Source organism: Odocoileus virginianus, unplaced genomic scaffold, assembly GCF_023699985.2.
Source record: "Odocoileus virginianus isolate 20LAN1187 ecotype Illinois unplaced genomic scaffold, Ovbor_1.2 Unplaced_Contig_17, whole genome shotgun sequence".
NCBI lineage: Eukaryota > Metazoa > Chordata > Mammalia > Artiodactyla > Cervidae > Odocoileus > Odocoileus virginianus.
Genome location: NW_027224334.1, coordinates 95,752 through 111,822, shown reverse-complemented (window position 1 = coordinate 111,822; position 16,071 = coordinate 95,752). Strand labels below are relative to the sequence as shown.

Here is a 16,071-nt window from a genome sequence, read left to right as displayed (position 1 = left end):
TCTTTACCACTGAGCCACCAGGGAAGCCCCTACTTGTCATTTTGGCATCTAAAGTTGTATCTTGCACATTGCAGACCTTAATTTGATCTTACTCTTGTGGGTCTTGTGGCCAGGACTGACACTTTGCTGGAATCTAGCAGTTGTATTCCAAGCAGGAGCATACAATCAGTATAAGTTCTCATGAGCATTGCAGAGAATAATGTTTGAGATCCAGCTCACTTGAGGATAACTGCAAAGAACTTTCAGATGCACAGTGTGAATGTGCATTTCCTTTCAAGAGTTTCTTTTGCTTTCCCTTCTGAGAAATGTTTTGTGGTCTCTGAAATCCATTTCTGACACTGGTAATGATAGTGCTGAGACACAAAGTACTAGTTAACAAAACAGAACAAAACTCATAACCACTGGTTTTTCACTGTGTTTAACATGAGAATCTCTCACTCATTTTCTTAAAAGTTAAATAAATTGGTGCTAAATTATAGATTTTCAAAAGTATAAAGGTCTTTCATGGCTTCCCAAGTGGCTCAGTGGTAAAGAATCCACCTGCCAATGCAGGAGACTCAGGAGATGTGGGTTTGATCCCTGGGTTGGGAAGATCCCCTGGAGGAGGAAATGGCAACCCACTCCAATATTCTTGCCTGAGAAATCCCATGGACAGAGGAGCCTGGCAGGCTACAGTCCACAGGGTCACAAAGAGTTGGACACAACTGAGTACACACAACAACAACAAAGGTCTTTCAGATATTATTCAGTGTAGTCTTAGAGAAAATTCTTGCATCTTCTTGAATTACTATCTACTCTACTTGCACTAAGGGCTAAACTTCTAAGCAATGTCCTCTCAGAATAGAGCTGGGTATAAAGGGCTGGACAATCTTCAATAGACCCAGAACTAGAAATATCCATTTTTGCAGAGGTGGTGGGGTGCATGTCTGGGCACTAGACTCAAATGCAGGGGCTGGGAGGAAATTCAGACTGGCAGGCAATAGCTGGACTCTAATAGTTATGAAAGTGAAAGTCGCTCAGTCATGTCTGACTCTTTGCAACCCTATGGACTATACAGTCCATGGAATTCTCTAGGCCAGAATACTGGAGTGGGTAGCCTTTCCCTTCTCCAGGGGATCTTCCCAACCCAGGGATCGAACCCAGGTCTCCTGCACTGCAGGCGGATTCTTTACCAGCTGAGCCACAAGGGAAACCCAAGAATACTGGAGTGGGTAGCCTATCCCTTCTCCAGGAGACCTTCCTGGCCCAGGGATGGAACCCGGGTCTCCTACATGGCAGGCAGACTCTTGACCAACTGAGCTAACAGTTATGGAAACTTGTAATAAGTACAGAATGATCATCTTACCTGGGAGATCTGTGAATGAGGGAGCACAGGGGTGGCAACCCCAGGAGGTAGTGTCTAGAGACACAATCTGACAGGATAATAGGTGAAGATGCAGGTCAGTCTGTAAGTTTCAGGGCAGGATTGTAAACTGCATACTCTGGTCCCCTGAGCCTCTAAATGACCTTCCACCTGCAGCTCTGCCCTGGTGATGTGCCGCCTTCCTTCTCAGCCTCTGTGCCCTCATCACTCTGACTATCTTTCTAACCACAGAATACTAAGCTCCTTTACATACAGAGCCTCTGGCATTCCCATTTCTGCTTAAATGTCCTCTCCCCATAGAGGCTTTCTCAGGACACTCTGCAGCACATGATTCCATTTTAATTACCTGCATCACTTGAGGACTTTCCCCCTAATTACCTACATCCTCTCCACTAGAACACAAGCTCAGCGAAAGCAGGGTATCTGTTCGTCTTGCTCCTTGTTGTGTTCAATAATACAGCTACTTTTACAGGTACTAGCATATACGGGGTGCTTTTAAGTATTTAAATGAGTGATTGCATCAGCAAATGAACTAATTCATACATTGGTTAATGAATTACTCGACTTGAAATAGGGAACTGACAAGATAAAAGTTTCTATAACTATTTTTGAAATATTTGAAACCAAATCTTTGACAGGAACTGGTAAGAAGAGGAAGGCTGTCTCCAGATGCAAAAGTCTTAGTAAATGAAGGGAATGAAAACAGACAGCAGGACTGAGGTGATGGAAGAGGTCATGCTAAATAGATTGAGTCTTGATGGAGAATAAGACTTCTATAAAGAATATTAGACATGGTGGAAAAACCCAGGTTTGGATGTAGTAATGGGAGAATGCCAGCCCTCCCTCTTGTTTTGAGAAATGTGGGGAAATAAATATATCTCATTCAAGAGAATGGGAGGGTATGTTTTAGTTCAGTTACTATTAAGAGGGATATGGATAAAGCCATCTACACAAAAGTGTTGATAGAGTGGTATTTGTTCATGACGGTATGTGAAAATTGTGGAAGGGGAGACAACATCTCAGAGGAGTGTGGTGGTGGTGAAGACTCCGCCAGTAAGAGGAGTGTTGAGTAACCCAAAGGATAAGGGAAGGAAGCTTTTCTGCAGATGTGGGATTACAGAGATGCTAGTCATAGCAGAAGTGATTTGCCACAAACAGGCAACTTAGGTGCAAGTTTACATGGAACCTGGTAGTACCTGGTCTAACCTCAGAGAAGAGGCCCCATCTGCCCGGCATGACACAAAGGACATCTGGGGACAGCTTCTTAACACTCACACAGGGGGAATAGCTTTTCATCACAATGCTGGGGAATGGTGGTTTTGTGCCAGGCACTGGTGGTGGGAGATAGCTAAAAAGGCAAGTTGGACTAAGAATAGGGTGTTTCCTGCCTCCTCGGCAACAATTCACTCGGCTCTGTAGGCTACTTATTCTTCCCAGAAAAAAATAAGGCAAACCTCGTGGATGGGCTTGAGCAGCAACCAGTTCACTCTGACCTGCCCACCCAGACTCTACATCCATGCACACTCCTTGAGGTGAAATGGACAACTAAGGGCACACCAATTTTCTGAAGGCAGTCACTGAATACAATCCTTGGTCTAAAATGGAGCATTCATTTGGATTCTTAAATACTACACAGCTATTTGTTGCCTCTTCCTAAAGTTGCAATGCAAAAGGTAATCTCTTACACTGAACAGGCATTAATAGGCATAACCTGTGTATCAAAGCACTCTATGGATGCTACTCACTTGTCTCAACAATCTCACACTGTCAGCACTATATTCTGCTTTTACAAATGAGTATGGTGAATCTTAGAGAAGATAACATATTAAACACACACACACACACACACACACACACACACACACACACACACAAAATGCACCTAGCTTCAAAACCCATGTTCTTTCAAGTATGCCTCACCTCACTCTAGAGCCGCATAGAGTAAGGCTGTTTCACAGAAATGCTTTTAGCTTGTCAGAGGAATGCTGCTCTGAGAAAACTGAAAGTGGAGGAAACATGTTAGATCGAGGTAGTTGCCCTTTGAAGTGTTTTTGGTTCAACTAGTGTTTTGCACCCCACTCCAGTACTCTTGCCTGGAAAATCCCATGGACGGAGGAGCCTGGTGGGCTGCAGTCCATGGGGTTGCGAAGAGTGGGACATGACTGAGCGACTTCACTTTCACTTTTATGCATTAGAGAAGGAAATGGCAACCCACTCCAGGGTTCTTGCCTGGAGAATCCCAGGGATGGGGTCGCAGAGTCGGACATGACTGAAGTGACTTAGCAGTAGTAGCAATGTTTTTTTAACAGCCAGTACCCTCTCCTCTGCTGATCAATTTGGTGGCCCCTGAGGAAGGATTTGATACACTTCTATGTACATAGGACATACCTGAGTGGGGAGAAAAAGAGGCAGAAGTCAATCCAATATATTCAGGCTAATGTCCTGCAGGAGGTCAGGTAGAGGAGAGAAAAGTGGCAGTTCTGTTCAGAAGGGGGACAAGAAGGGGACAGAATATCATGGATATACTGGAATTTGAGCGGGGCTTTGTTGCGATTCAGTTTATGTAAGAGAAACTGGAAATTTGCCTTTGAATAATGTTTTCCGATCGAGGCTTGCAGGGGGTTTGTTGTTGTTGCTGGTAATTGCTTGGTCTGATTGGGAGTTGGTTCAGGAGCCAGGGTGGCTGCAATAGAGGAAAAGCTGGTGTTTTCCCCAGTTTACTCAAGTAAAAATTTTGCTTTCCATCGGGGGACCGCAGGGTCCCCCAGATCATTAAGGGTTAAGGGAAAGGAAAGTCCCTGGATCCTTGTCAGTTTGGAGTAAACAAAAGCTACAGTGGAACAGGCCCTATCTTCCCTCAGTCAGAGTTCCTCAATTGAGGGATAAAGGTCACCAATGTGCCTGCTTCTGGAAAGGGGTGGGCACTGGGGAGGTCGATGGCGTCTGTGCTTGGATCTGCCACAATTAGTTGGGTTGAAATGAGAAAGTGAAAGCTCAGGAAATCCTGAGAAACCCTCTTCCCTTTTTTGGAAGGGGCTACTTGGCGGGGCACGGGAAAACCCCAGATCCCCCCAAATCATTTGAGGAGCTGGGCGGCGAAGAGGGAGAAGCGGCCGGGCCTGGTCCACGGCGCCCTGGGGTAGGAGAGCCATGGAGAAGTTTCGGGAGGTGTTGGACCTGCACCTCAAACACCGCAGCGCTCTGGGCTACGGCCTGGTGAGCCTGCTGACGGCGGGCGGGGAGCGCATCTTCTCCACCGCGGTGTTCCGATGCCCGTGCAGCGCCGCCTGGAACCTGCCCTACGGCCTGGTCTTCCTGCTGGTGCCGGCGCTGGCGCTCTTCCTGCTGGGCTACGTGCTGAGCGCGCGCACCTGGCGCCTGCTGACCGGCTGCTGCGCGCGGGGCCGCGGCGCGGGGCTGCGCGGGGCCCTGGTCTTCGCGCAGATCAGCGCCACGGCCGCGGTGGCGCCGCTCACCTGGGTGGCCGTGGCGCTGCTCGGGGGCGCCTTCTACGAGTGCGCCGCCAGCGGGAGCGAGGTCCTGGCGCGGCACCTGTGCCAGGGCCGCGACCCGCGCTGCGCCGCCCAGCTGCCGCTGGTGCCCTGCCAGCAGGCCCAGGCGCCCGACGTGAAGGAGCTGCAGAAGGAGCTGCAGAAGGAGCTCACGGCCCACTCGCAGGTCCGGCGCCCGCGCAGGATGCGGGGCGAGGGGTCGGAGAGGGACTGGCTTCTGCGGGGCGGCCGGGGAGGTGGAAATGCGCGCCCTTGCTCCTGACGCCGAAGGCAAGCTAACTAGAATGGCTGTTGGCTTCAAATGAGCCAATGGGCAAATCTATCATCTATCTTCCCAGGGCTTCCCAGGTGGCGCTAGTGGGAAAGTGCCAATGCAGGAGACCTAAGAGATGAGGGTTCCATCCCTGGAGAAGGAAATGGCAACCCTCTTTTACCGTCTTACCCGGAGAATCCCATGGACAGAGGAACCTGGACGGGTTACAGTCCATAGGGTCGCAAAGAGTCAGACTCCACTGAAATGACTTACCACAGCACATCATCTATCTTTCTTTCTTTCTCTCTCTCTCTCCCTCCCTACCCCCTCCTTCCCTCCTTCCGTCTCTTCCCCTCTCTCTCTTTCCTTCATCTCGGTGCTATTTCTTTCTTTTTCCCACTTTAATTGGGGTGTAGTTCACTTACAATATTATGTTAGTTTCAGTCTTACATATGTGTGTGTCTTCAGAGTCTCTTCCCTTATGAAAGTTAAAGTGAAGAAATAGCTCTGTCATTTCCGACTCTTTGCGACCCAATGGACTGTAGGCTACCAGGCCCCTCCGTCCATGAAATTTTCCAGGCAAGAGTACTGGAGTGGGTAGCCATTTCCTTCTCCAAGGAATCTTCCCGATCCAGGGATCAAACCCGTGTCTCCCACATTGCAGGCAGACGCTTTACCATCTGAGCCACCTAGGAAGTCCATTATAGGTTTTTATAAAAAATGAGTATAACTAATGAAAAGAGAAAGGCACTCGGGCACTCTATTGTGTCAGGCATCTGCTCTGTGTCCCATACCCGACACCTTGCTGGGTCCTTTATCTCTCTTATTATTCTCTTTTGTCTTTATAGCAGGTACATTGAGTCCAGGTCTGGCTGACTTTAAAGCCATCACCCCACACTGCTTCTGGGCTTGTAAAGCTCAGAAGTTCTTAGAAATGAATACTTGTTTCACTGGATTTTCTGAAATTCCACACTTTGAGTTCCAGGGATTCCACATATAAGCTCCTCTGTGGATCCTTGACATATGACTGAGAAAAAGACTAACTTGTCAAGCAAGCAGTTCTACTGAGGGGTGGGGGGAGGGGTTACTGCCACGTCTTTCTCTTAAGGGAATAAGACCTAACTGTTGCTTGTTCATCATCTTAACTCTGAGTAGTTCAAACTTTACCTGTTGATTTAAAAATTTCTTTTTAAGAAAGTGACTAAATCGCCGTTTTGTTGTGTTTACCTAAGGTGTTAGGCTGGGTCCTGATAGCAGTTGTTATCATCCTCCTCCTGATTTTTACATCAATCAGTCGGTGCCTGTCTCCAGTTAGTTACCTGCATCTGAAATTTTGGAAAATCTACTTGCAACAGGAGCAGCAGATTCTTAAAAGTCAAGCCACAGAACATGCAACGCAACTGGCAAAAGAAAATGTCAAATGTTTCTTTGAATGCTCACAGCCACAGGAATACAGCACTCCTAGCATTAAAGCCTGGCAGCAGATTTCATCACTATATACTTTCAATACAAAGGAGCAGTACTACAGCACTTTGCACAAGTATGTGAACAAAAAACAGAAGAATCAATGTAGCACGTCTTCTGAAGAAGATGCAATGGTTCCTGTTCTTGGTTTTGTAGATTCATCTGATATGAACAGCACTGCAGACTTATGACCTTGTTAATGAATGGGAAAAGAAAGCTCTTCTGAATTATTGATTGCTTTAAAAAAAATAAATCTGGGTATTGTTTATGACTCCTCTGTTTGATCTTCCAAGTTATGGAAACATAGAATATTAAATAAAATAGAAATTTAGAACTTTATCTCTCTATTATTTTATTTAAAAAGTAAGCAAGGTTAAATGGTTCACTTAGTGTGACAGTTCAGTTCATATCAGTTGCTCAGTAGTATCCAACTCTTTGCGACCCCATGAACCGCAGCATGCCAGGCCTCTCTGTCCATCACCAACTCCTGGAGTTTACCCAAACTCATGTCCATTGAGTCGGTGATGCCATCCAACCATCTCATCCTTTGTCGTCCCCTTCTCCTCTTGCCCTCAATCTTTCCCAGCATCAGGGTCTTTTCAAATGAGTCAGCTCTTCGCATCAGGTGGCCAAAGTATTGGAGTTTCAGCTTCAACATCAGTCCTTCCAATGAACACCCAGGACTGATCTTTAGGATGGACTGGTTGGATCTCCTTGCAGTCCAAGGGACTCTCAAGAGTCTTCTCCAATACCACAGTTCAAAAGCATCAATTCTTTGGTGCTCAGCTTTCTTTATAGTCTAACTCTCACATCCATACATGACTACTGGAAAAACCATAGCCTTGACTAGATGGACCTTTGTTGGCAAAGTAATGTCTCTGCTTTTTAGTATGCTGCCTATGTTGGTCACAGCTTTTCTTCCAAGGAGCAAGCGTCTTTTAATTTCATGGCTGCACTCACCATCTGCAAATGATTTTGGAGCCCAGAAAAATAAAGTCAGACACTGTTTCCACTGTTGCTCGATATATTTGCCATAAAGTGATGGGACTGGATGCCATGATCTAAGTTTTCTGATTGTTGAGCTTTAAACCAACTTTTTCACTCCCCTCTTTCACTTTCATCAAGAGACCCTGGAACTAAGTCAGGATATTTTTATCCCTAGCCTATTTGCTATAATGCTGCTTTCAAATAAAACAATTTAGTAGTGAAAATAGCAAAGTAACAATTGAACATCATACCTTTCTTTAAGGTATCTGATGTTAATTTCAAATTCACTTTTGTGCAGACGACACATTGTTTGAGTCTTTAAAATCCTGGCTTTTAAAAAGCAAAGTAATTAAGAATGGCTCATGTTTAGCCCTTCTTCCTCTTTAGGCAGAGCCTAGCTTCTGCTTCCATTTGCCTCTTGTAGCATAGGGGCGATTATTTAGCGCTGGTCAGCAGAACGGGATATTCTGATGTGCCTTATATATTGCAAGAAAGTTGGCAACAGAAACTGCATGATCCATTTTTTTTCTATTCCCTACTGGATGATTTTGAAAATCATGTGTCTACTTTCATTTTTGCTTCATTTTAAAATTTCTTCAGTATATTCTTCTCTTCAATATTTTTCCTGGCCTATCATTTATACTCATGTATAATATTATATTCAATTGTATCATATGCTCTCCATTTGATTGACTTATGTTCCACTTTCTCTTGCATGGTCTTTAATATTATTGTGAAAGTATATACGTTTAAGATAAAAATGATTATAATAGAGAACTGTGTGAAAGAAAAAGTGAAATTACCTCATTCTTTTGCCATATGTTCTTCTCAGAAAAAGCTGCGCATTTTGTGTGTACATGAGCATTATCTCTTACTATAAATGGGATTCTGCAGCTTCTTCACATAAAATATCATTGTTCCATGTGTGTATATACATAGCAATTTATCTCCTGAAAAATTGCTGCATAGTATTCTACTGAGGAGTAGGAAATGATTTCTTTTTTGTTAGAAAAGAATATACACACTCATGCACACATTCATACAGTAAACAGAGATAAGCACAGGGCTTCCTTGGTGGCTTGGTGGTAGAGACTCTGACTGCCAATGCAGGACACATGGGCTTGATCCCTGATCCAAGAAGATTCCATGTGCTGCAGAACAACTAATCCTATGCACTACGGCTATTGAGCCTGTGCTCTAGAACCTGGGAGCCATAACTACTGAAGCCCGCACACCCTAGAACCCAGGCTTCACACCAGGAAAAGTCACCACAATGAGAAGCCCACACAACACAACTAGAGAATAGTCCCCACTCACCACAACTAGAGAAAAGCCCACACAGCAAGGAAGACCCAGCACAGCCAAAAATAAATATTTTTTTTAAAAAGATAAGCACCAAATTGTCAAAATTAGTCAATTCTGAGGAATAATAATGGGTCAGAGGATTCTTTTAAACTTCATGCACTTTTGATCTTTGGATTTTTAAATAATAAATATTAACTGTATGATTAGAAAAGATTAAAAAGAACCCTTATTACTGGTGCAGGACTTTATAGTCAATAAAGAAGTTTTGCATCTTTCACTTCATTTTATTTTCAAGAGTTTGTGGAACACCCATGAAACACATCACTCACACTTGGTTGTTTAGTTGCTAGGTTTTGTATGAATCTTTCGTGACCCCATGGACTCTATATAGCCCACCAGGCTCGTCTGTCCATGGGATTCTCCAGGCAAGAATACTGGAGTGTGTTGCATTTTCCTTCTCTAGAGCATCTTCCTGACCAGGGATCAAACCTGCATCTCCTGCACTAGCTGGTGGATTCTTTACCAGTGAGCCGCCAGGGAAGCCCCTCGCTCACACTTACGAGTAAGAAATTGAAGGCTAGAGAGGTCACATTACTAGTCCAAGGTCACATGGTAGAACTGAAGCTAGAGGCCTAATCCTCTCTGGATCATGTGGTTCAAAGCGGCTGCTTGGCTGTTTTTATTACTGGGTTAGATTCCCACTCTCCACCCCCATTTTAAAGCCATGAGTCCTGGTGGGGAGAAAAGATACAGATGTCCCTAGTGACCCCCGGGAATTTTCTTCTCATCCAGAAACTTGGCGACTCTTGGTAGCTAAGGCCACTTTGAACAAGCATTGTGATATCAGGACACAATAGTTATTTCTTGGTGGGAATACAGTCACCCTTTTTTCACTGGATATATCATGCCTCTGACCCTGGCCCCAAACAGGCTGTGTCATGGACTCAAGAAGCATTTCTATACTCAGTGTATACTTTTTTGCTGGCTCACCAAATGATTCTTCATAATCATGATGGCTTTATGCTTCTCTAAAGCCTTAAACTCAGAAGAGATGCAGACACAGCTGCTATTAATATTTGCTGAAAAACAACCATTTTGTTCTAAGAGATGATTCCAGAATATATTGAGTACTGGTAAGATGATACAACTTACAGAGCATAAGATTAGGCATGTTCTTTTTGCTCCAGCCAAAGCCACAGACAGTAAGGTCAATGCTCAGTGAACTGTTTAAAGAGGCAAGTCTCCAGGAAAACTTCTGAGAGTAGATTAGCCTCAGACACAAACGTCTCTGGTTGAAAAACATCTGGGAACATCTAATTTTGAAGCCTCTTATCTACCAGGTGACCTGTTATGAATAACTCCACCAGGATAGAAGATGGAGAAATGCTCCCATCTGAGTCAGCCTAGCAACAGTCACCGCTGCCTATTTTGTCAGCAGCAAACTCCCACTGAGCGCCTACGTGTATCCAGTGCTGGGCCTGCCTTGAAATCTAAGCTTTAGTTGTCTTGTTTCTTCCTTTTCATTACCTAATTATGAACTCTTATGTATTTCAATGTAAGCACTGTGGAACTGATTATAGATGCTTACCTAAGGAAAGATACATATATTGCAAAAGGGATATGGGGACTTCCCTGGTGGTCCAGTGGTTAGGACTCTGTGCTTCCACTGCAGGGGGCACAGGTTTGATCCCTGGTCAGGGAACTAAGATCTTGCACAAAGCCCTATAAAATTAGACCATGAGGTCAGAGTGGTAAGGAAGCAGGGGCAGATCATGGGAGACTTTGGGGCCGGTGTAAGGACTTAGGTGTTTACTCTGAATGAACTGAGTAACTACCTTACACATTCCCTACAACAACTAAATCATCTGATGACTATTTCAGACCACTGAATCCTTGGGGATAATCACCAGAAGGCAAGAGCATGCTGACTCTAAAAAAGAAGTGGTGCTTTCTTTTTGACTATAGTTGACCATAACCTTGGGAATAAGGAAATAATGACTAAGACTTAATGATAGTGCGGAATTAAAGTCAGATAGGAAGTATGTGAGTGTATGTGTGTGTGTGTGTGTGTGAGTATGTGTGTATATGAGTTCTCTTATCAAGTATATTTTTGATAGTGTATTTTGCTAGGAGGATATTCACTTGAGAAAACTTGGTTTGGTAAAATAACTGATACTGGTGAGAAATGAAGCTGTCTGGTCAGAAGTCACAGATAGCTTTTAAAACTCTGAAGCTCACATTTCAGTGATTCCCCTTGTCAAGTTTAGGGCTCCACTTACCCAGTGCCTTCATCTTCACCATCAACATTTTAATAGGTTGATTTTCATTCAAGAAACATTAAAACATATGCTGAGAATAACTACTGTATGTGGGAGTCTTTATGATACCATGATTAAGAGCTCAGTCACTGGAGGCAAAGTACAACAGACTGGGTGGTGTATAAATAATAAAAACTTATTTGTCACAGCTCTGGAGGCTGGGAAGTCCAGGATTAAGGCACCATCAATTCAGTGTCTGGAGAGAGCTCACTTCCGGGTTCACTGGTGGCTGATTTTCTTGCTGTGTCCTACTTGGTGGAAGAGGCGAGAAAGCTGGGGTCTCTTTCATAAGGGCACTAATCCCATTCATGAGGGCTCCGCTGTCACCTCCCAAAGGCTCAACCTCCAAACACCATCACATTAGGGGTGAGGTTTCAACATTTGAATTTTAGAGGGACACAAACATTCAGTCTGTAATACTGTGCTGATGTTCTTGCTCAGCCTTTACTAAGGAAATGACCTTAAACATCTCTCCAAATCTCAGTTTCAGCATTTCTTAAAAATGTAGAATAATCATAAGTATTTACCTAAATGGTTTTGTGAGGGTTAACTGAGACAATGCCTAGAAGATGTTCAATAAACATAACTTATTTCTATCATTATAAGACAGTTGGCTAACTGGTTTGGAGAAAAGGAGAGAAATAACATAACATTTAGTCTCAAGGAATTGATAAACAAGTAAGCAAACAGTTAACCATAATAGGCTTCCCTAGTGACTTAGACAGTAAAGAATCCACCTGCAATGCAGAAGACCCAGGTTGGATCCCTGGGTCAGGAAGATCCCCTGGAGAAGGAAATGGCAACCCACTCCAGCATTCTTGCCTGGAGAATTCCACGGACAGAGAAGCCTGGTGGGTTACAGTCCATGGGGTTGCAAAGAGTCGGAGACGACTGAGCAACTAACATCCTCCTCCATCCTAACCATAACAGGAGTAGGAATAAGATACATGATAATAGAAACATAAGCAAAGTGTTTTGAGAAAAAAGAAAATAAATTCTGCCCAGAAATAGTTAAAGACATTGTTGTGAAAGAGGATAGTTTAAGGCTTCCTAGTGAGTTGGATTCCATTCATCAGGGAGGGACTGAAAAGTCAAGCCTACTAAAAGTGTAATAATCACGGTAATCAGTATTAAGTCCTAAAGCATTCTCAACCTACCCTACCCCAACCCTCGAGGTGATATTTCATGGTTTCCCCACCACAGCTTTTCCTCTGCAGCATTCTTTTCTTGGACTCAACCTCTTTTGAGGGGTGGTGATTGTGGTTTTCAATGCAATGTTTCATTCTGTGTGTGTAGAATTTTATTTATTTTTTAAACAGTGGCAGCTTAAGAATCTATCTAATTCAAACCAATACTGTTACGGAGACTAACAGAATTCTTTCCAGCATGTTCACAGTGTCTAGTCACCTTTTCTCATGTATTAAACAGTGATTGTCACAAAGAACCCAATATTCATGTGTGCCTGTATGCTGTCATGTCCGACTCTGCAACCCCATGAACTGTAACCCACCAGGCTCCTCTGTCCATGGAATTTTCCAGGCAAGAATATTAGAGTGGGTTGCCATTTCCTTCTCTAGGGGATCTTCCCGACCCAGGGATCAAACCTGCATCTCTTGTGTCTCCTGCATTGGCAGGTGGATTCTTTACTGATGCACCACAAATGTTTTATTTTGACATTCATTGTGGATCAAGACACACCAATTTAGCACATGAATTTTGAAGGGATCGCAGATAGCAGTCTGTAGCATCATCATTCAAAGCATTTAAAATCTACCTGCCCTCCACTCCATCCCACCTGTCTACTGCTACTTTGTAATATTCTCCAATATATAATCTCAGATTTAATCAGTCTCCTGACATCATACCACACACATTAAACAGTGTGAAAGTGAAAGGTTCAGCCTTTCCTCTTCACTCAACTGGTTCTCTTTTCAGTCACTGTCCCGATGTCTTGTCTGGGATTTGATTCTATCCCACTTACAAGTTAATAGTTAACCTGTTACTGTATCATGGAGGCTGGCAGAAGAGGCAAAATTTCTGGGCCAATGAAATCTCTTACTCACAGCAGAGCAGACAGTGTGAGTGTTGTGTTTGCATTGGTTCCCTTTGCATCCTTTGTCCTAGAGGGAACAACACAGAAAACTAAGATGGATTCCTGCACACATTATGCACCGTGTCGCAGGAGAGAACACGGAGCTTGGATCATCACTGTTTCATAGCAAGAGGTGACCCAGCCTGCTTTTTGTCCGAGAGAGATTATTCTCTCAAGCCAGGTTGCTGCAAACACAACCCTAAGAGACGACCTAGTAAAGAGCAGTCAGAGCCTTGCATTCCTGGAATACTAGTAAGACATGCAAGAGTACGAGAGACTCACAGAGGGCTATCTCCCATCACACACTATCTTCTATCTTTCAAGCCCCGTTTCAAATCATACCTCCCCCTCAATGCATCCCCCAACTACATCAGTCCACACAACTTCTTCCTTCTCTGAACTCTCACAATGACATCTCTCAAACTCATTGTGGCACTTGATCATACACATGTTTTGTTTCATATTAAAATTATCTGTTCTCTCTTCCAAGAATGATTTTATGCCTTCTGAAGACTTAAAAAAGAGATTATCTTGTAAATGTCACAAAACAACAAGATTGATTAAAAACAAGTGAGAATAATTAAATATATTCTTTCATTAAGAAGAAAAAATAGTTTAAGTATCACAAATACTTCTTGAAATTTTAAGACACAAAATCCATGACCATGAAAATATATCAATAACCAGAGATTGCGTTTTGGTCAATACACTACCATTTCTTGACTTGAAAAGCATGTGTTTGTAAATCACATGATTTTTTTTTTTTTTTTGGTTGGTCTTTTGTGTATGGTACTCCATTTCTTAAAGGCAGATTATAGCAAAGAAAAACAATTACAAAAATATATTTAATATTTTTCTTGCATACAGTAATGAAGCAAAACTTAAAAGACAAAAGTTTTTTTCTTGGAGTATCCACTAACAACTTGAGTTACTGATGTTCCACAGAATACAGTTTGGGAAACAGTACCTCCAATAATTAGAGGCAGATGGAAAATCAACTGTTGTTTGGACTGCCTCATAGTATTCTCAAATCACATAGTCTACCCAAAAATAGCAACTTGAATCAACTCAAGTCCGAGACATGGTCAAGTTATGGGGCAACATTTCAACGGCCAAGCAAGTAGATGGATACATAGGGGATTCATTAAACTGTAGTTTATTTCATGGAGACCAGATCATCATGTGTGTAGGCATCTTTAAAGATACTTAAAAGCACTAGGAGAGAGGGCAGTGCATAAAATAAAGAACAGATGTTGTTCCTCTTAAAAATCAAAACAATCCTTACCCTTTCTCAGCTCCCAGCTCTGCTCAAGATTTCTTGATGAGACAATGGTTCTAATTCAATTCCTATGCAATCTAAGAAGACCTAATTTTAACAAGCCTACATTCTTTACCTTTAAATCTGCTTGCCACTGTTCATACCAACAGAATTCCACAATCCTGCCAGCTTCCTAACCACTGACACATTTATTCCCACTAGATGCTGCCTAACTCTCTCTGCAGATGTGTGCTAAAGCTCTCTCTATAAAATAGGCATTGTATTTTCTAAAAATCTACATCTTTACTCCATATTCTCACTATCTCCACTCCAATTTGAGATTCAGTCATTTATACTTATTTAAAGAATGCTTAATAAATGCAATCATCAGCAGTGAAAGGCAATCCAAAGAGGTACTTCTGGTTAAAATTGTTGGTTTGAAAGTACGTATTCAACCACAATCAAAATAAAAAGATTTTTTTTTCATGTCATAAAGCAACCAGAGAAAAGGAGAGGAAAAAGCAGTACATTTTTTGGAAGTTGGAAAGCAGATGGTAAGTGGTGATTGTCCTAACAGACCTGAGTGAAATCTGAATCCCGAGCCAGAACAGGAGAAAGATAAGAAGTAATATGATTTGTGTCATAGAGCCTGTAAAAAAAAGCATGAGGAATCAACAGCACTGATCATCTTGAAATGGGGCTGGCGGCAGAGTTAAAAGTATGATTGACTAAAACCTGGTTTAAGAATTGATCCCTCAAATCACTGCCTCCATTCCAAGCAGCTGGACATCTATTTCTCCCTAGCTTAGCAAACATGGGGGTTTTAATCGCTAGATAGAGGGTTTGTTTTTTTTTTTAAGTGTGGTATTTTCATCTTTATTCAGTTCAAAATTTGTCTTCTTGGCTGTGCAGCATGCAGGATCTTAGTTCCTCAACTAGGGAGCGAACCCTTGCCCCCTACAGTGGAAGCGCAGGGTCCCAAACACTGGACCAAGGGAAGTTCCTAGGTACAATTTTTTTTTTTAAACATTTCTGAACTGAGACAACCAGCTAGTTGACGGCAGGAATACCATACTGAACAAAGTGGAATAAAAGTTAAAACATACATACTGAATTTTATTTTCCCTTGCTTGGCTCCCAGAATGCTGGCATTTAGGCCTATATTCTCCAGGCAGTAGGTCAGAAGAATAGCAGATTGAACTACCCAAGAGAAGAGATCTCAATAAAATGACACATCTTGAGATTCACATTTAAATTCCCCAACTTGCCATAGTGCCAGGGTGGCAGGCAGCTGGGACAACTAACACCATGTCTGCAGTCTGAGTGGCAAGCCCACCAATTCCCTGGGGTGCTTTTAGCACGCCGATTTAAAATGCAAAATCCTTTTAGATTTGATTTTTTTTCTCTTTCTGTCTTCCCCACCATCTAAAGAAGGGCTGTATTTCTCACTTATCATTCCCGCCCCTCTATGAGCCCTAAGTTTTAGTGCCAGGGCTCTCACACAAATCCAGTTTCACAT

At 43.0% G+C, this 16,071-nt stretch overlaps 1 protein-coding gene and 1 non-coding gene across 2 annotated transcripts; both read left to right on the top strand.

Moving 5' to 3' along the window:
- The first annotated feature begins 4,239 nt into the window (after positions 1-4,239).
- On the top strand, positions 4,240-6,931 carry CALHM6 (calcium homeostasis modulator family member 6). The gene is made up of 2 exons (XM_020894371.2): positions 4,240-5,041; positions 6,361-6,931. The coding sequence occupies exons 1-2, from the start codon at positions 4,514-4,516 to the stop codon at positions 6,781-6,783; spliced, it is 951 nt and encodes a 316-aa protein (XP_020750030.2). The 5' UTR covers positions 4,240-4,513; the 3' UTR covers positions 6,784-6,931.
- Positions 6,932-10,513: 3,582 nt separating this feature from the next.
- TRNAG-UCC (transfer RNA glycine (anticodon UCC)) lies at positions 10,514-10,586 on the top strand. The gene has a single exon. It is a non-coding gene; the product is annotated as a tRNA-Gly (tRNA).
- Positions 10,587-16,071: the final 5,485 nt, after the last annotated feature.